Source organism: Chiroxiphia lanceolata, chromosome 10 (assembly GCF_009829145.1).
Source record: "Chiroxiphia lanceolata isolate bChiLan1 chromosome 10, bChiLan1.pri, whole genome shotgun sequence".
NCBI classification, from domain to species: Eukaryota; Metazoa; Chordata; class Aves; order Passeriformes; family Pipridae; genus Chiroxiphia; species Chiroxiphia lanceolata.
Window position 1 is genome coordinate 9,885,102 of NC_045646.1, and position 19,094 is coordinate 9,904,195.

General features: G+C 56.8%; 1 protein-coding gene across 1 annotated transcript; it reads right to left on the reverse strand.

Moving 5' to 3' along the window:
- Positions 1–466: 466 nt before the first annotated feature.
- On the reverse strand, positions 467–9,496 carry PTMA (prothymosin alpha). The gene is made up of 5 exons (XM_032698030.1): positions 9,363–9,496; positions 5,194–5,265; positions 4,410–4,503; positions 1,800–1,873; positions 467–1,352 (listed from the first exon to the last, which is right to left on the reverse strand). The coding sequence occupies exons 1-5, from the start codon at positions 9,405–9,407 to the stop codon at positions 1,305–1,307; spliced, it is 333 nt and encodes a 110-aa protein (XP_032553921.1). The 5' UTR covers positions 9,408–9,496; the 3' UTR covers positions 467–1,304.
- Positions 9,497–19,094: the final 9,598 nt, after the last annotated feature.

The window sequence follows — 19,094 nt, forward strand, 5'->3', positions numbered from 1 at the left end:
GCAGACACTGCAAGGAAGGATTTTTGGGGTGGGTTTCTCATCCCCACTGCACAAGCCAAACAATCCCCAACAAGTTTGGTTGCAGAGGGACAATTGCTGAGCAGCCCATTCCCACACCCTCCAGCTCACTGCCTGTATCCCTGATGGTTTCCCAGTCTGACCCATCCCTACTGCTTGCCCAGGGCAGCCAGACCATGCAGGATCATGCAGAGGCCATGCTGGAGACTCAAATGCAGCTCTCTACAGAAATACAGCCGTGAAAACACGCTGCCTCCCCTGTCCCAACAGCAGCAGGAGGACAGCACAGCCCCCAGGCTCTCCCCATCAACACCCTGCACCCCTCTACCCTCTTCTCTCTCTTCCCAACCCAAGTCCAAAGCAAAGAAAGAAAGGAGAGAAAAGGGGAGAAAGAAATAAACTAAAACAAATGAAAACCAAAACAAAAAGCAGCAGTTGGGAGGCAGCCTTGTTAGGACAACTCAGCAAAATAAAATTCCGGTTTATTGTTGGACAACATTGTTTCACACATACATCAAACAGGCCAAAAAAAAAAAGAAAAAAATAAAAATAAACAGCAACTTCATAGACAGAAAAAAAAAAAAAAAAAAGAAAACCTTTTTATCTTTGGCCTTGCCACCTCATACAAACCACGATCTATGGTACAGCTAAAGTACATACACAAAAAAAGTTACTGGAATGCTCAGAATAAGATTGTAAATTTTTTTTTTTGCATTTTTGTCTTTTTTTTTTAATTTTTTTTTTACAAGGTTTTGTTTTATTCTCCTTTGAGATAATGGTTTGGGCCTGGTCACACCACAAGTAAAGTCAGAGATAGGTAACAAGAGAGATATACACTTCAAAGCCCCCCTTTTGGTCAATCCGAGATCACTTAAAAATGGCGGACCTCCTAACAATATGTACAAAAATATAAAATGTAAATAAAAAATACAAACAAATTCTCCTTTAAAGTACTTTTAAGAAAGAAAGCAGGGCCTTGAAGTTTTGGTGCTTGGGGGGGAGGGGGTCTGTGGGGGGAAGGGGGGTCTTTCTCTCCCCGCTAACGGGCGAATCATTTCATGTTCGTTGAGTGGCAGCGCCGCGCCGGGGGGCCGGGAACGGGGTTCACTCTACTTGGTGAGGATGACCACGGCGGAGGGGGGAGGAAGGGGGGGCGTGTGTGGGAAAAGGGAGGTTGCAACAGGAGTCCCAAGGGGGGGACCCGAGGGTGAAGAGGACGCGCTGGCCTTTTTTTGTTGGTTTGTTTTCCTCCTTATTTAAAAAAAAAAATAATAATAATTTGCTGCCTAGTCATCTTCGTCGGTTTTCTGCTTCTTGGGATCGACGTCGTCATCCTGGGGGGAAAGCAAAGCCATCAGGAGAGGGGACAGGGTGAGGGGCTGCTAGGGGCTGGTGAGAGCCACACAAAGGCAGGGAGTGAGGCAGGGGAGGGTTTTGGGTCCCCCTCCTGCCTCAGGGACAAGGTCAGAGCAGCACAAGTGTTTCTCCCCCCTCAGGCAACATCCTCTCTCACAGCCAGCTTGGGGAGCCCCTGAACACCCACCCCTGTCCCAGCCTGCCATGAGCACCCAGGGTCTCCCCAACCCAGGACCAGCAGCTCCATTCAGTGGGAGCAGACACCCCACTAACCAGGCCAGTGTATAAATACATGGAATTGGGCTGTGTCCCCAGAGAGCATCCCAGCCCTGGAGCCAGCCTGGCCTCTCCAGCCCCACTTTAAGGGGGCCCTTTAAGCCCTCTAGGGACATGGGTGGCTCTGAGGGGTTGTCTGCTCTTCCTACCTCATCATCCTCAGCTGCCCGTTTGCCTGTGGCTCCCTCAGCTTCGTCGTCATCATCACCGTCCTCTTCCTCACCTGCACGGAGGAGAAAGGGAGGAATGTGAGATCCTCTGGGAGAGTTCCAGTACCATGCACCTCCCATCTGGGTTTAATCCTGGCTCAGGCCCACACTGCAATGCCATGTCCCATCTCCCCAGCTGGCACAACCTCTGCTCAGGACAGCAGGTGATAAAGGACACAGTGGCTTTCCTGGCATCCCCCAAATGACTTGACCCACCAAAGGGGAGATAAGAAATTGGCAGCATCAAGTCTGGCTCATACTGTGTTTGTAACACAATGGGATGGCAAAACCACCACCTACCATGAGCACCGAAATCATGGCAAAAATGGGGGGAAAAAAAAGGGAGAGGAAAAAACTTTCTAGTGGCTGCTCTGCCTAACCACTCCAGATTACTTCTGCTTCCCTTCGCAGCTATTAGTCCATCTTTAATGAGTTAAGAGAGCCAGAACGCATTAGTTCTGAGTCAGAACACTTTCTAATTATCAGAACGGCAAACAAATGCTTCCAACTTATCTTACAGCCAGCCAGGAGGATGAGCAGTGAGCTCTGGGCTTTGACCCACTTTGAGCTCAAATAGGCCAGTGGATCAGAACGACTGAGTCAGTCACCTTAGGCCAGTTTTGGGGGCTCTGGAGCAAGACCAGAGGCAGAACAGCTTCTCGCCTGCAGAGACGAGTCTCTTGTGTAACAGGAGACCCTACTAAAACTTAGAGCGTTAAGGCCAGTAAGCTGGCTTTAAATCACTGCCACGAGCCACACGTATGGACAGCCGGGGGGATTAAGGTCAGCCCATCCTCCCTTCCCCTCTCCTCTCCCCGGCGTGTGCCCAGCCGTGGCGTGGCCCATGTGGCGGGAAGGGCCAAGATTAGCTCCCAGCAATGGATCAACACCCCAGCAGCCATCACATGCACAGGGCCAGCCAGCAGGTCAGGTGACAGTGCCAAGCTGATTGGGAGCATTTTTAGTTCTTTGAGCTGCTTTAAGCAAAGCAAATAATGAGATGGGATGGAGAGATGGGCGAGGAAAATATACCCTCAAGCTCTCCTCTGCTGTCAAACTCCAGGAGTCTGGCTGCAAGTCTTGGCTAAAAAAGCTGATGCAAGCTGTACTTGCTGTCTTTAAATCTCTCTCCTGCAGCGCTCAGGTGCAGCTCTCAGGCAGGGATCGCCCGAGGGCAGCAAGTGTGGACAGACAGAGCCCACACCAGCGGTCAGAGCCCGTGCCGGATCCCTGCAAGGCATCAGCACCTCCAGGCACTCTATGCCAAATCATGCCTGCACTCGGTGAGCTGGGAAGAGCAGGGCTGGCACTGCGGGACCGAAGCTCCCCAAGCTTGTCACAGCAGTATCCAAGCAACACTTCCACCCCACACATGCGCCTGCAGCACACGCATCCTCCTGCTCCTGCACAAGGGGAGTGGGGAGAGGCAAGTATTCCCCATCTCTTCCAGCCCCAAAGCAGAGCTGAGGGTAAATAGGCTCATCAGCACATAACAGCACTGCACTCTGTCCCCAATGGTTAGCATCTCAAGTATGAAGAGGGTCACGATTCCCAGTTTTTCCCAGTGAACCAATTCCTACCAAAGCGCACAGCAGGCTGCTGTGAGAGTGCCACTCCAAAGGAGGCAGCTTTCCCTGCTCACACTGTTTGAATAGTCACTGGTCTAATGGTCACTGAATTTCTAGCCCTGTCCCTGTCTCCTAAAACTAACCATCAGGTTAGTAGGTCAGCGCGTAAACCAAAAATTCACAGGGGATTAACCTAGTAACAGCTAATCAGGGGCCCCAAGCACATTTCAGCATAACAAGAATGGTTTTCTCACAGCCTTAACAAGCAATAAAAATAAACAACGTTATTCATCCAAGCAGATCTTGGGAAAAAAATAATAGCAGGGAGGGTGAGAAGTGATTCGGCAAGTCACTGCTGGATTTCTGGTCGCTGCTGCCAAAACCCACTTCCAGGCTGGGTTAGGTCAGGAAGCAGGGGAGGGCAGGGAGACACAGGACATTGCAGACAGAGAAGGTTCAAAGCAAGCCTGTCTACTCCCGTTGGAGGAGCAGGGAAGAGCCACAGGTTCCTCTGCCAGTTTCCATATAGCCCAGAAAAGGGCTGGGAGAGGGGGCCACATAAGCCTTTCAGCACGCTGCTCCACAAACAAGGATGGTGAGCCTGGGCAAGATACAGCCACCCAGGGCTGTCCCTGTCCCACTGGCCAGGGCTCGCACCTGCAGCAGCTGCTGCGATCACCGGAGTCAAGGGCAGATTTTACTACTCGCACGGAAGGGCTAATGCGCTTATTCAGCACCGCGGTGCGGTGCCGTCTGGCCAGAGGGAGGGAGGGAGGGAGGAAGGAATCTGCCCTCAACCTGCTGGAAGGGATTCAAGGCTGACTTCACTCCCAGCACTCTGGGCAAGTGAGGAAGCAGCGAGCCTGGCTGGCAGGAGCCGCCTGGCTGCAGCCGCGAGGGGGAGATGCTGCTCCCTGGGAGCCTGTTGTCCAGGGCAGGACACAGCCGTGGGATGGGGGCGGGGGGAACAAAGAAAAGTTACCATCACCCTCTTCCTCCTCGTCCTCTTCCTCACCACCTTCCTCTTCCTCTTCGTCTACTTCGTTGTCAGCCTCCTGCTCTCCGTTTTCCTCGTTCTCCTTGGCAAGACAAAACATCACTTAAAAAAAATGCACCGGGGAAGGGAGAAGGGGGGAGAAATGTTCAGCACAAGTGTGTGTTCCCACCTTTCCTGCTGAAAGCAAAGCACCAGCCCACCGGACCCCTGGGCATGTGTCCTACTTCCTGCCTGCTTCCACTCGACCCAGACAGCCCAGGCATGAGGGATCAAGCCTATAGTAAAACTTGGGGCTGCAGTTTTGAGATAAAGACTGCAGAGGGTCTTGTGACACATTGAAATGTGGCACACTGAATTTCCCCTGGCATGTTAAAAATAGAAAACCAAGGGGTTTACTCGTACACAATGTGTTTCCCCGCTCAACTGGTAGTAACATTGTAAATCCAAGGCATTCTTTTATTTTCTTTTTCCTCTTTTTTCAGTCCCTAGGGAGGAGGTGGCACTGGACAGCCTCACAGGGCTGTCAGGGAGGAGATCCAAGCCCAGCCCTTCCCTTCTGCACACACACAAACTCCCCACAGGCTGGGGAGTATCTGTGTAACAGGAAGCACCAAAGGTTTGAGGGCTCTGCAGCGCTCAGTGCTGCCATTTGAAGGGGTCTCATGAGCAGGGCTGGGGACAAGCTTGCAGCAGAAGTAGGAAGAGAGAGGAAAATGAACAGGCATTGATGTAAGGGCTGCCTCTCCCAGCAGATTGCAGCCATACTCACAGCATTGCCGTTGGCTGGTGCATCTCTGCCATTTTCTGTTTCTTCAACAACTTCCTTCTTCTCTTTTAGATCCTGGAAGGAGCAGAAAAGCAGAGAAGTCACCCCGATTCCAGTTGCCTGGGTCAGAGAAGCTGCAGATCAGGTGTGAAAAACACAGTCTGAGAGCGAGTGCAGGAGATGGTTTCTCTTCACACCGATTTGTTCTGTGATTTGGTCGCCACGTTCTGGCTCCTCCTTGGGAACGGGAAAACATGGGGGCGAATCTCAATCCAAGTGAGCCTTGCCAGAGAGCAGCTATCTAAAAAAGAGACTGCTCTGTTTCACCTCTGAGCTCCCAAACAGACAGAGCTGGCCGCCTGCATATGCTCAACAGCAGCAGAGCTGGCTGATTGCCCATCTTAGCACAGTCCACGCAAGCTTCTGCAATGCCATGGAGAGCCGGCAGCCCTGTCCAAGGGACAGGCTCCGCCGCCCGGGGGCTGCGGGCGGCCATAGCTGCTCGGTACCTTCGCCGCAGGAACAAATCCCAGGGACTCATTAGCAGGGGCTGTGGTCTCTGCCCTGCCTGGGGAAAAGCACACAGCAAATATTACACGCCTGGTCTTTCTCACAGTGGCAGAGAGGAGGCTCTGGCATCCAGCTTGCAGCTCTAAGTGTAACAGGATGGGGTGGGGGAAGAAGTCTATTTTTACACCGCTCCAAGAGCCGTGCCTGGCTAGTTCGGTTCAAACCTCCACAGCGAGCAGAGAGAGGAGAGCAGGAGCTTGTGTGTTTTCGCTGTTGATCACTGTCAAAATGTCATGCCAAGTCGCTCAGCAAACAGGCTGAGAGGATCCAACTTTATGTTCCCGCATAAAGAACACTTGGATTTAACACTGGCATCTCTGCTTGCATCCTCCTCCCCTTCTGTTCCTTCATCAGCTGGAGCGAGATGCTTCAAAGGAGCGCTACCCTAGCCAAGGAAAGCAGAGGCCTTTCCCCAGGGCCAGCAGCACAGCCACCGCCAGCTCTGGCAGCGGCCACGAGGTGTTTAAAAGTTGCTGGGAGCTCCCAGCTCCGCTGTGGTGGCTTTGCCCCCTCCCGCCTGCCCTTTGCGGCAGCCGTGCCGCCCACGGAGAGCGAGCGGGCACTTTCACTCCCGCAGAGCCACTGTCTCGTGGGAACATCAGCAGGGAAGAGCATGGCCCTGGCTCTACTGCGAACATTACTCCGTTCTGGGAGGGTTTCTACTCCCCTGCAGGCTGCTCAGGGAAGGCAGCGCAGGCATTTTAAGTACCACCAGGGTACTTAAATGCACAGATGCTGTTACCAGAGACAGCAAGGTTGCCAGCTGAGGAAAGACTTTCTATGGAAGAAAGCTTTGGGGTGACAACACCTGTTGATCAAACCTCACCTAAGCAAACCAACCTAGGAGTCTGGGGTAAAACAAACACAGAAGCTCCCTCCTCTTTTCACTGCTCAGACACAAATCCCAGGCCATCTCCTCCATGCTACCCAGTTCCATAGTTTTACACCATCAGTAGCTCCAGCTTCCCTATTCCCCCAAGCCTGATCACAACCATTTTGCCTCTCACGCACCATTGCACTGCAACCGCTGCCTCACACCAGGCACATGGGCACGAGGGAGGCAAAGCACTTCCTAAGTTAAACACAACAAATCAAGCAGTCAGAGTTTCCACATCTGTACACGACGGTTCTTTTTAAAAGGAGTTGTTCACAGAATGTAAGCAATTCTCCCAGTGAAGGAACAACTCACTCTTGGACATTTTAGCTGGACAGATCTCCAGCTCTGACCTTTCCCGCACCACTGAAAATCCTCTCAGTTTAACCACCATCACGATGCCAGGTCATGAAGTTTGTGCTAGCAACAGTGTTGCAGAGAGCACCACAGCTTCTCCCTTTCCCAGTCCAAGTCCAACACAAACAGACGTGAGCAGGAGCCTCCAAACTGGGAGCCGGTACAGCAGGAGGGCTGCTTCAGCGCCAAGACTGGGACACAGCCTCTAATTATAGGTGTGGTGAGGCTGTTTGTCTACGGAATAGCAGCGCTGTGGAGCCGCACACCGCCGCTCTGGGGAGCTGCACCTTCTCCCCGGCCCTGGTCCCGGCAGGATCCCGGTGGGAAGGGCGGGAGCCGGGACCTGTCGCAGCCGGGACCTGCCGCGCCTCCCGCCGGCAGGGGGCACCTCCGCGCCGCCACGCGCTCGGCCGCCGTTCAAACCGCGCGCCACTCTGCGCGCCCCGCTGATTGGCCGCCGGCCAGCGCGGCGCCCCGCGGGCTGCCGGGAGCTGTAGTCCCAGCGGGGGCGGACTCCGGCGCCCAGGGCCGCACGTGGTGAGCGCCCCGCGGCACCGGCCGGGGGCGGCGCCGGGGCGGGGCAGGACCCTCCGGCCCCATCCCCGCCTCCCGGGAGCGCTCCGGACTGCGAGGCGGGACGAGGGCGAACGGCCTCGGTGACTCCGCGCCTCTCGGGGAAGAAGGAGGGGGGGGGTCACCTTGCCGCCGTGCGCGCCTCCGCCCGCCCGCTCTGCGGCGCGGACCCCCGTCCGCTGCCGGGAGGGCGAGCCAGGGACAAGGCCCCCTTCCCGCACGCGGTAAAGGGCAGGGGAAGGTTAACGGCGAACTTGGCCCGGTTCCCCCCAGGGAGGGATGGGGATCGACCCGCCTCGCAGCTTCCCGGCAGCGGGAGAGCCGGAGGCGGCAGGGACCGAGCGGCGGCCCCGGAGCAGAGACAGGGCAGGCGGGATGGGGGCACGGCTGCGGGAGCGGGAAACAGAAGTGAAAACGAAATCTGCCAGAAACGGCGTTTTGCTGGCTGTTTCTTATAAGCCATCCCCCCCGTTGTATTGTTTTTTCCCCCTCCAACCGCGCTTCCCCCGGGAGCGGTGCGACCCGCGGCCGGCCGGGGCGCGGGGTGAGGAGGCCACCGGGCACGTCTCCCGCCGCTTTCCCACGCACCGGCCCGGGTCGGGTCGCCCCGCAACTTTCCCGTCCGCGGCCCCGGACTCGGCGGGGCGCACGGCGACCGCTCGGGGATCACGGTCCCCCCGGGGGACGCTCCGCCGCCCCTCGCAGACAAAGGCGTGCGCCGGGAGCCGCAGCGCGGACTCCCGGGAGAGCCTCTCCCGCCCGGCACCGGCGCTCCCCAGCCGCTTCCCCTCACCTCCGGCACCGAGCCGCAAAGTTATCCCGCTGCGAGGAGCTCGGGCCGGAGCCCCCAGCCCCACCGCATCTCTACCGTGGGGGTACCCCCGTCGGGGCAACTCCGAAAATAGCAACGGACCCCTCGGGCAGCACTAGCGCACACCCTCCACCCGCCCCACCTCGGAGGGCGACTCTGAAATCGCAACCCCCGATTAGGGGCAGTCCCAATACAGCAACTGCCCCTCCACCCCCCCCTTCCGGGGGGGTAACGCCGAAATAGCAACTGTTCCCCTTCCCCAAGGGGTAACACCGACACCGCAATCGCCCCTCCCGCATCAACCGGGTGCAACTCCGAAATAGCAACCGCCCCCCCCCCCCCTTTTCGGCAGCAACTCCACAACAGTGACCGCCCCCCCATCCCTCCCGTGCGTGTTCCGGAGCGCTTCCCCCCGCGCCCCCCCCCCCCCCCCCGCAGGGACGGGGCCGAGCGGGACCCAAGTTTGACGGGGCTGTCAAGCTCCCGCACCGCAGATTGAATGAGCGAGCGCTGCCGGCTGCCGGGGCACAGCCGTGCGTGTCCCCCCCCCACGGGCTCCCCGAGCCCCTTCGCGGCGGGACGGCCGGCTGCTGTTCCCCGCGAAGGCTGGAGGGAGCGGGACGCGGCGCGGCGGGGCTCAGCAGTACCGGCGAGGGCGGCGAGCACGTTTCCCGCACGCTGTAGACAAAGGAACGGCGCTGGCAGCCCCGCACGACGAGCACGGCAGCGCCGGCTCCACACCGCGCCGCGCCGCCAACTTCAACGCGGGGGACGGAGGGGGGAGAGGAGAAAGGAGGGGGCGGGACGGGCAGGGGCCAAAAAAAAAAAAAAAAAAAAAAAAATTACAAAAAAAAATGAAAAAAAAAAAAAAGGAGAGAAATCGCCAAAAATCCGTCGGAAAGAAAAATTAAAAGCGGGGGAGAAAAAAAAAAAAAAAACAAAACCCAAAAAAAACCGCAGGGTGCGAGGCGGCGGCGGGTCGCTCACCTTGGCGGAGATCTCGGCGCTGGTGTCCACGGCCGCGTCGGACATGGCGGGGGCGTGCGGGGCTGTGTCGCGCGGGGCTGCGGCGGCGCGGGCGGGCGGGCAGAACAATGCCAAGATGGCTTTGCGCGAGCCAGTGGGGACTCACGCGGCGCCGCCGGCCCCTCTTATAGAGCCGGGGGGCGGCGCGCGCGCTGCCCCGCGCCGCGCCCCATTGGCCGCGCGCGCCGCGGCCGCCGGGCGCCCATTGGCCGCGGCGCAAACAATGGGGCACGGCCGCTTAAAGGAGCCCGGCGGCGCCACTGCGGCGATGAGTTGGGGCCCGGTCTCAGCCGTGTGGGCGAGGCGCGGGGTGCCGGCGAGCGCACAGGCCACGCCCCCCTCCCCGCGCACCGCCCCCGCCGCCTCCGCCCCGCCCCTCCCGCCGTGTGAGGCGGCGGGAGCGCCCCCCCCCCTCCCTGCCCCTCCCCTCACTCCCGCCCGCCGCCTGCCGAGGGGTGCGGGGGGAAATAACAAGAGTTAAAAATAAGAATAATAACAGTAATGCGGGAGAACCGGCGCTGCGCGCCCCCCCCTCCCCGAGGCTGCCGGTGGTGCCAGGGCAGCCCCGTCTCCTCGGTACCCCGCTAACCGCCCCCCCCCCCCCCCAACCTCACCGCGCCGTGTTTTCGGCCCCGTGGAAACTTTGCGCACAACAACAACGGCGGCCGCCCCCGGGGGGAGCGGGGAGGGGCGGCCCGCCCAGCCCGCCGCGCAGAAATGCGGGATTCCCACCCGTTTGCTTATTTTACAGTTTAAAAAAAAAAAAAAGGAAAAAAAACGCACCCAAGCCTCCTCAACTGCCCCCGCCTTGCGCGAGCTCAGGGCTTGGGGCGCACCAGGAGCTTCCCCATGCTCCCTTTCCGCAGTCTCCCGTTAAAACACGGCCGTGGTCCCACCGCCCGCAGTCACCGGGACAGCTTCTGCCCCCGAACCCCCCCGCCGCGGGGTAACGGGGCATTGGCGCCGCGAGTGAGGGAGCTCTGCCACACTCAAGATGGCGCCGACAGCCCTTCGCGGGGCAACCACACGGTTGTGCCACCTCCCAGGAGCCGCTCCGCCACCCGCAACGGCCCCGCGGGCAAAATAACGCCGCGAGCAAACGTCCCCCGGTGCGGAAAGCGCGAAGGAAGGGGCGAACGGGTGCGAAAAAGCGCCCCCCCGGACGGAGCAGCGCGGCTGCCACACTCAACATGGCCGCCGGGGCGAGGCCGATCTTGTCCTCGGAGGGCGGGATATAGCGATCGGGCGGTGTGGATTGGCCGGCAGCGCCGGGCGAACGCTGTGCTGACGCTTTGCGGCTTCTTATTGGCTGAGGCGCCTGTCTGTCAATGGCGAAGCGGTTTTGAAAACCCGGAGGCGGAGTGCTGGAGCGGAGTTGGGGTTGCTTGGTCGGGGCTCTGGGGCGGCTGTTGCGGGCAGGGTTGTGGTGGTCTCGGCTGGAGGAAGCCAGGCGGCCCCGGGTTTGATCCCTCAAAGCTTCAGGAGAGCTGCAGAGGAGCCATGGCAGCCCCTGCACCGCCTGGCAGCAGGCGTCGCGGCACGAGGCGTCATGGCTCCGCCATCTCTTGCCCCATCCCCACGTGCACGCCTCTGGTGGACACAGAGACGGGGCCCCGCTCCCAGGGCAAAATGTCCATCCCACGAAGCACAGTAGCACCGCAAACGGGCTGGTTTTTACCTGGGTGCACCACAGAGCGCTTTTCCCCTCAGCCTTCGCGTCCTGCCCCGTGTGGGAGCAGCCTGGAGGGGATGGCCGCGCAGGGGTCGCGAGGGCCGCGGGGCGGTGGCGGGTGCGGGAAGCACCGCGGCAGCTGAGCCCTTGTGGCACCCGCTGACCTTCGGGCTGACCCCGGCCCCTGCCCCCACCGTCTCCCGGCCCCAGGGACTGTGACCCCACGAGCAACTCTGGCCTTGGATCGGTCGGCACAGCCCTGCCCCACTCACGGCTGAGGGGCACCACCTGTGTTTTGCCAGGAGGGATTTTTTAGGAACGATGGGTTTCCCACGTTGGGACCTTCTGGGGATGATGGATTTCTCATGCTGGGACCTTTTGGGGACGATGGATTTCTCATGTTGGATGTCCCGCTCTGACCTGGGCGGGAGCAGGGCGAGAACCTCTCCATGCGCTCAGGGGAAGGAGAGGGCTGTGGAAACCGGGATTTCTGGTCGCTGCTGGCTACGCCTCTCGCTTGGAGTGTTCGAGACAAGGGCAGCTGCTATTCCCGGAGACAGGACTCTATGGGTTTGGGGCAGGTTGCTTGCAGGGCTAGAGTCAAGAGCGCCCTCTGCCACAGCCCAGCCTGGGCTGGCGGGCGGCGAGTCTCGAAATGCGTCCAAAAGAGGAAAGGAAAAAAAAAAAAACACCCAAACCCAGCCTGAAAAAAAGCACTTCTGCTATAACTTGGCTTTAATGCGTGCCTTCTCCTCAAACTGGGGATGTTTCTTTGAGCTTGGGGTTCCCACGTTTCAGGAAGAGTTAAAAAAAGAAAATGAGATGTGGGATATTTCAGGAAGAAAATTTGGAATCTAGGAATCCTCAAGGGATGGTCACACCAGGATCTCACAGAGGACAGGGGGCGGGAGGGGGGAGGGGGAAGGAGGGGAGAGAAAAAAAAACAACCAAGCTTGGAGTGGAAGCAAAACTGCCTTAAACCACTTCGCGTCGGAAATCCATGTATAGCCCTCTCTGCCGTCCCTCCGAGCAGCGGGATAACCCGGCTGGCGAGTGCCCCTGTGCGTAAGGCAGGGAGAAGCAGGCTCAGCTCAGCGCTTTATGCCTCAGCAGTCCAAAAAGAAACAACAACAACGAAAACTGTTGCCTCTAAAAGGCAGCTGCTGCTTTACCTCTTCTCCACCCCTCTTGACGGCCGGGGTTGGGCAGCGGCTCCACAGGGAGAGGAGAGAGGAGAAGGAGGGTGGAAGGGGACTTTGCGAAAGTGCCCGATCATCGGGGACAAGAGTTTCCAGGGCTGAGCTCTGCCTGGGACCTCACTCTGTCTGTGGCAGGCGATCACTTTGGCAAAGGAGCCGAGGTGCTGGAGGAGGCAGTAGGAGTTTTCCCTCCTCGCTGGCCGTTTCCCTGGCTCAGCAAGTAGCAGCCTCTCTAATCCCCGGTGAAGATCATGCTGCTCGGGCGATTATTTCATCGCGGCAAGCTGCTCCTCGGAGGAAATTCTCATTACGCTCTTCAGAGAGGCAAGGGAGGGGCGACTGTCACTCAGCTGCTCTGGAAGAAACAGAGGGATGAGCCTGCAGCATCCCCGGGCTCCGGCGCATGAGACGTGGTAGTGTTTCTAGGTCAGGCTGGTGATGTGGGACATGAAGCCGTCAGAGATGACATCCTGGCTGTGTCACCTTCTGTTCCTCGATGGGCAAGAGTTACACGAGGGGGCCGGGGCTTGGTGGATGTTGGCTCTGGAGGAGCACTGCTGGGGGGGGCTGGAGGGGAGGTGGGAAGGAGCTTCATGTGTGCTCATAGGAGGGAGAGGAGGTGTGTAGAGAACTAGAGCCGGCTCATGGGCCCAAAAACCATTTTGTGAGGCTGTGGGGCCAAGGCTAAGACCTTACTGCAGGAGGCAGAGACTGCGCTTGGAGAGCACCGGCCGCCCCAGCCCAGAGAAGGGCTGAGGAGGCCGCCCTCCTCCTCGTGTCCCGGGCTGCTGCTCCTCCATCCATGCCCACGAACCATGTAAACAGGCGGGAACGGGGCCCTGTGGTGCACTTTAATTAAGGGATGGAGACATCGAATTCGCCTTTCCCCAGAAGATTGCAAAAGGCCCAGGCGGGCCCCGCACTGCAGCTCACGGCCATCCCTGCTCCAACACGCGCTCTGCCCCCTGCGTTACAACACAGTGCTCTGACTCACCGGCCGTTCCCATCCCGCTGCTCCCCGAGCCTGGAGACAGTGCAGGGATCCCCCAGAGGGATGTAGGGAATCTGACTGCTCTGCACCCTGCTGCCAGCACCCAGAGCGGAACTTGGTGGGCAGGACGTGGCACAGTCCCACCAGCATCCCCCTTGGGCACCTGCATGGAGCCCCAGGGCGAGGACAGCGTTCTAAGGGGGTTATCCTCTGTGACTGGAGGATCTGGGAAAGTCAGTGTGACCTCTCTGGGTTCCCTGACCCCAGCAGGCAATGACACCGTGGTCACTTGATGTCCAAGATGTTCACTGGCTTCTCTGTGACTCCAGGAAGCCACTGCCCTGGCTGACTGAGAGGTGGTGGGAAGGGAGCTCTCTTTCCTGCCTCCCTCAAATGGGTGCTGACAGGAGCCAGGGCCAAGTGGAGAGCAGCAATACACCCCAACACTGCTCCTCATTCTGGTGCTGGCTATGGGCAGGGTGGGGGTTTGGCAGAGGGGGACCAGAGAAGCCTCCATTTTGGGATGCTGACTGTTCCAGGGAGTCCACAACAGCAGGAGTGGATCCAGAATCTCCTCCCTGGCTGCCAAGGGCCAGTGCCATCGATGCCATGGCCCAGAAGCCAGCACTTAGATCCCTGTCCTTCCCTGCCTGTGTGTTGAGACAACCTTGGCTCATCTGTGAGAGGAGCCCCATGGCCAGGTTTAAAGGTAGCAAAGCTGATTATTGCCTTTTCTCAAGAGAAGGGTGAGGAGGCCATTGGGACAACCTGCCCAAGAGGCAGAGAGAAGAGACCTGTGTTCCAGGGCATGGGCTCGATGAACAACAGCAGTTGTTTCTCTCTTATTAAAGTTTTCTGGTTTTCCCCTGGTTTGAAGGCTGGTTGTGACTACAAGTCATGTATCAGGGCAAGGGCCCATTACACGGCGATTACACACCCACACCCTGCCCCAGGCCTGGGCCTTGGGCCAGAGACACAGTTTCACTCCTCAGGGCTCCCATCCCACTGCTAAAAGTGATGCGCGGGAGATATTTGAAAGGAAAGAGAGAGGAAGGCGGGAGGGAGGAGGCAAGTCCAGATTCTCTTCCTTCCCTGCCTCTTCCCAGCACTTTTCAAACACAACACCTTTGCAATATCTGCTGGAGGAGGGAGAACACCCCCTGCACGTGCCCAAGGGTGGGTGTGTGTTTGGGCAGGGATTGGCACATGCTGTGGCCAACCCCAGGCACATGACCCCAATCCTGCCCTGCTCTCTGTCCCCCTTTCCTCCCACTGTCCCCAGCAGGACACCACCCAGAGCCACTCCATGGGAGTCCCCACCCAACCAGGACCACTCTTCTGCCCCAAACCAGCCATGGGATGTTCATGGCTGTCATCCTGCAGGGAAAACTGTGTGGAGAGCCACCGCTCCTTCTTCTTATCCCTCCTTGCCGTGCCGGCACACCTGGGAGAAGACGGACACACAGCGTGCACACACACACTCACAAAACCAACCCCAAATCTGGATCAGTATCAGAGAGAATTAATTACTGGCTCATGCATATTCAGATGAGAAACTCAGCTGAACCTGGCGGTGCCTGGGGCGGCCCTGGAAAGGAGAATTCCTCTGGAGAGATATAAATCACCGCTCCCCTCTATCACTTTCCCCGTGGAGCGCTACCTCCTGGGGAAGACTGAACCTTGATTTCCTTTTTTCCCTCCTTCTTCTTCGTTTTCAATCTGCACGGGGCCCCTGTAATTACAATGGGCTGCTTTAGGGCTTGAGTTATTTATTGGGTAACAGCGACACACCTACCCAGCTCCAGCCGCCTGCCTGCCCTCGTGTCACGGCTTGTCCTGCCTACCCAGCAGCACCCCCCGTGCCATGCCATGCTGTTCCATGCTGCTTTAGCTCAAGACAGCATGGGCAGCAGCAGCAAACAGGGACCACCTGATCCACTGAAGACACATCCATGGTGGTGTAGCCCCTGGAAGCAGGGGCAAGAGCTGGCTCTTGTTTATTGCAAAACACTGAGTCACACACATGTTTGGGATGCCCGGAGCTCACACCAGTTGTGAAATCCTTGGCCCCATTTTACAGGTGGGGAAAGCAAGGCACAGAGCAGGGAGGTGATTTCCTTGGGGTCATCCCCAGACATCGGAAGAAGAACCAATTTCTCCAGCCAATGTGTGGCTGGGAAAGAAAACGCCAGCTGAAGCACTCAGCTCAACACTTTGGCTGGTGGGACCTGTCCCCTGTGCCTCTGTTTTGCTTCCTGGTGGGGGTCCTCTGCCCAGCCTCAGCTCTGCATCCCCCTGCTCAGCCCTGCTCCCCCACAGGCAGCCCTGTGTGCTCAGAGGAGGCGAGCACTCAGGGCTGGAGACCACATGGCTGGAGGGAATTAAATAATTGATGGACCAGAAGTCTCAAGCAGATACTGAATCTCCAGGGGCAGCATTCGAGAGGCAAAGCAGAGCTCCGGACAAGACCCTTCTCTCTGATATGATGCCAATGTGTCTCATTCCTGCTCAGGGCTTCTGGTGGGCTGAAGATGTCGGCTGCCAGGGATGGGAATGCTCCTCCACTCGCCTCACCTCCCAGCTCACCCCCCACACTGCTGGAGCTCTGGAGGGACTGGCCACCTTCCAGCCAGGCAGGGAGGAGCCAGGGGAAAGAGGCCGCTGCTTCCAGGCTGAAACCCTCCTGCATGGGATGGTTCCCACTGAGCAGCACTGTCAGAAAAAGCAGGCTGAGCAGGGAGGAGGAAAGAAGTCTGCCAAATCAAGGTGGGTGCTCTACTCTTCCCTGTCCAAGAGTGTGGGGCCACCAGAAAGCATCAGGCTCTACTCCAGAAAGGGACAGCCCTTCTGCCATGGCTGACCTGTGACTTTCTTGCTGTGGGAGCATGGAAAATGGCTTAAAAATTTACAGGCAAAAAGCAACTGGATAAATTCAGCATAGAAATCGGAAGAAGTTAAGTCCAACTGTCCCACTCCCTGTTCTGGAGGTCGCTTGGCTCCAAAGCCTCTGTGGGATTGGGTGACAGCCCCTTTCCTGCTCCCTGCCCTCAGCATCATGGCAGAGGTGCTGGTCACTCACTGCTGGCACAGCTACACTGGGCACTGGGGGGTCACAAGCTGAGAGGGGCAGCCCCCCGTGCAGTGGCCGTGGATCCCAGGCATCAGCCTTGCAGGGTTGCAGTGGCAGGAGAAAGAGGTTTTCCCACCCAAAGCACTGATCCAGAGCTGGCAGGATCTGCCAGGCTGCAGCATGAAGCATCTCTCTGCATTAGACATATTTGTCAATATTTAATCCACCAATAAAAGCGGTGCATGACCAAATTGAATATTTAATTTAATATACGCTAACCAGGAGCCTGCTGGCATTTCACCCAATGGAAAATGTTTGCTGCCCTATTTATCTCTCTTTTTAACAGATTTTTCATGAAAAGCTGTTGATTTTTTTTCTTGGGATTCATTCATTTTTTTTTTTCCTTTAGGTAATAACACTATGATCTAAAAATCAGATCATTTACCAACTCAGGAGTTTAATGAACAAACTGTTTGAATAACCATTTGGACAACTATTAAAAAAAAAAAGGAGAGAAGAAGAACCCATTTCAAACCCTCAAAATAGCCCCCCCCTCCACCAACTTCAGTAATTTGCAGAAGAGCAGTTCCTTCATTTTTTTTCCTTCAGCATACCAGATGAAACAGTTGAGAGTGTTTGAAGTTGGCAAGAACTGCATTTCTAGCTACTGATGTCATGAAAATATAAATTGGCAGATTTTTCACGCTGGGTCAACGTGTAGCGATAAGCACAATGCCATACCTTTAGGAGCAGTATTTGTTGGTAAACAGATGGGAAGCAGCCTGTAGTGTCCATAGTCAATAGTACACAGCCAGTGTGCATTGGTGGGGTGGCTGTCGGAGCAATAAGTTGTGGATCTTCCTGGCAGAGCCTGGACCATCCTGTGCACCGACACTGTTGAGCCCATTGTGGGCAAAACACCCAATGTGGAGAATCACAACGAATAATTTAGAGAGCGCCCTTCTTCAGCGCTCTTAAAACTGCCCATTGACTCATTGCTGCTGCTCCCGTTTCAAGCAACTGGAGGAATCCTTCCTATTTTCCGTGCCAAATATAGCAGTTTTTCCAGAAATGCTCAAACACACAAGCCAGGAAGTTTCCCTTCTCCGGGTGAGTCACTGGAAGTTCAGGCTGCAGTTTCGTGATTGCTTCAAGCCGATCGAAATCTGTGCTGCTGCCAAAGGAGCCGTCCAGCTCTGCCAGTGAGCGGCCTCGCTCCCTCCTCATGCAACCAAAGTTGGATTAGGGAAGAGTCAAGGATGAAAACAAAGTGTCTTTTTCTTTTTTTTTTCTTAGAATGAGGTTGATTTTCAATCAGATTGTTTGGCCAACTCGTCTTATGGCTCTACAGACTTGAGAGGGGGCTTGTCTGATCCAGGAGATGTGTTATAAGCATGCTGCTTACATCAGAGTGACTCAAGACAGAGGCAAAGGGGCTATGGACTCCTAACCCCAGGACGGGAACACAGGGAAGATCTCTGCCTGGGAAGGGATTTTCTTGGCTGGCATTTCTCAGATCCTGGATGATGGTGTGATTTGCTGCCCATTCCTTTCTAATTGCTGCAAACCCATGGGACCAATTTTAAACAAATTTGACAATGATGTGAGAAGATGATCCTAGATCTTCTTGTAAATGTCCTGGAAACAAGTGGCTAAGCAGATAGGGGACACTCACTAGCACCCTCCCAAGAGTTTGGACACTGTAAACTCAGACCTTTTATTAGTCACCAGAAAATCCACACTAAGCACCATGTTTAAAGTATAGCTTTGAAGCTGCAGTGTCCCCAGTGCTGCTCATCCCTAGGAGTGCAACATAGCTTTTCCCAGCTTTGCCCTCCTGCCCTTTCTTAGTGGATGTGGGGCAAGCATCACTCTTGCAACACTGTGCCCCAGGGTTTTGGGGCTGCAATCTGCTTCACGGGGCTCCCACGTGGGTAAACAAACCACGTGGTTTGTGTTTCCAGTGCTCCTGAGAGCTGCAGCTTTCATGGCTGGGGCATCCCCATGGCTCTGTGGCTGCTTTTAAGGAAGAGTAACTGAGGCCAGGAAGCGTCTTGCCAGGTGGTGTGGGTTTGCTACAAAGGAACTTGCATCTCTGGTGGGATATTTTTGGAGATCAGCAAAGCAGAACAGGTTGAAATCCTGCTCTAGAAACTTGCATTATTTTTTCCTTCCTCCCAATGTTTGTTCCATTATTTTTCAGAGACGGAGCTCACCTCTTTGTGGAGAAGCCTTCCTGACAGGCAGTTTCTTTGCCTGCTTTGGAAAGGCATCCCTGCTTGCCTCTGGTCTGTCCCTCCCTCCTCCAAAGGAGCCTCATGGCCAGAGTTTGCTCTCGCTGGCCCTGATCCAGGCAGGCACTTATGCAGGTCACTGCTCCAACTCGGAAGGCACTGGATCACTCCCAGGCTGCCCCGGGGACTAACAGGTTTTCCTGCTCCATCTCCTGAAGAAGTTGAGGAAGGGAGGGGTTGTCCGAGCTACAGCCAGAGCTGGCTCTGGTGCCGGTCTCTAGGTGAGCTGTTGGAGGTGCTGCGGTAGTTATTCCCTACCCTGTGTGACAGTGCTGTCCTCAGGTTCTGGCACCCCAGGAGTGGGACATGGCAGCTGGGCAGTCCAGGCTAGGAGGGTGCCCACAGACAGTGGCAGGCAACAGGGCAGCACTGGTCCATCATGGACTGCTGGCTGCCACCAAGGAAAGTTCTTCCTTCCAAGGGCTTTGCTTCCTATCTCCAGTATTTCCCATCTCAAAGAGGAAAAT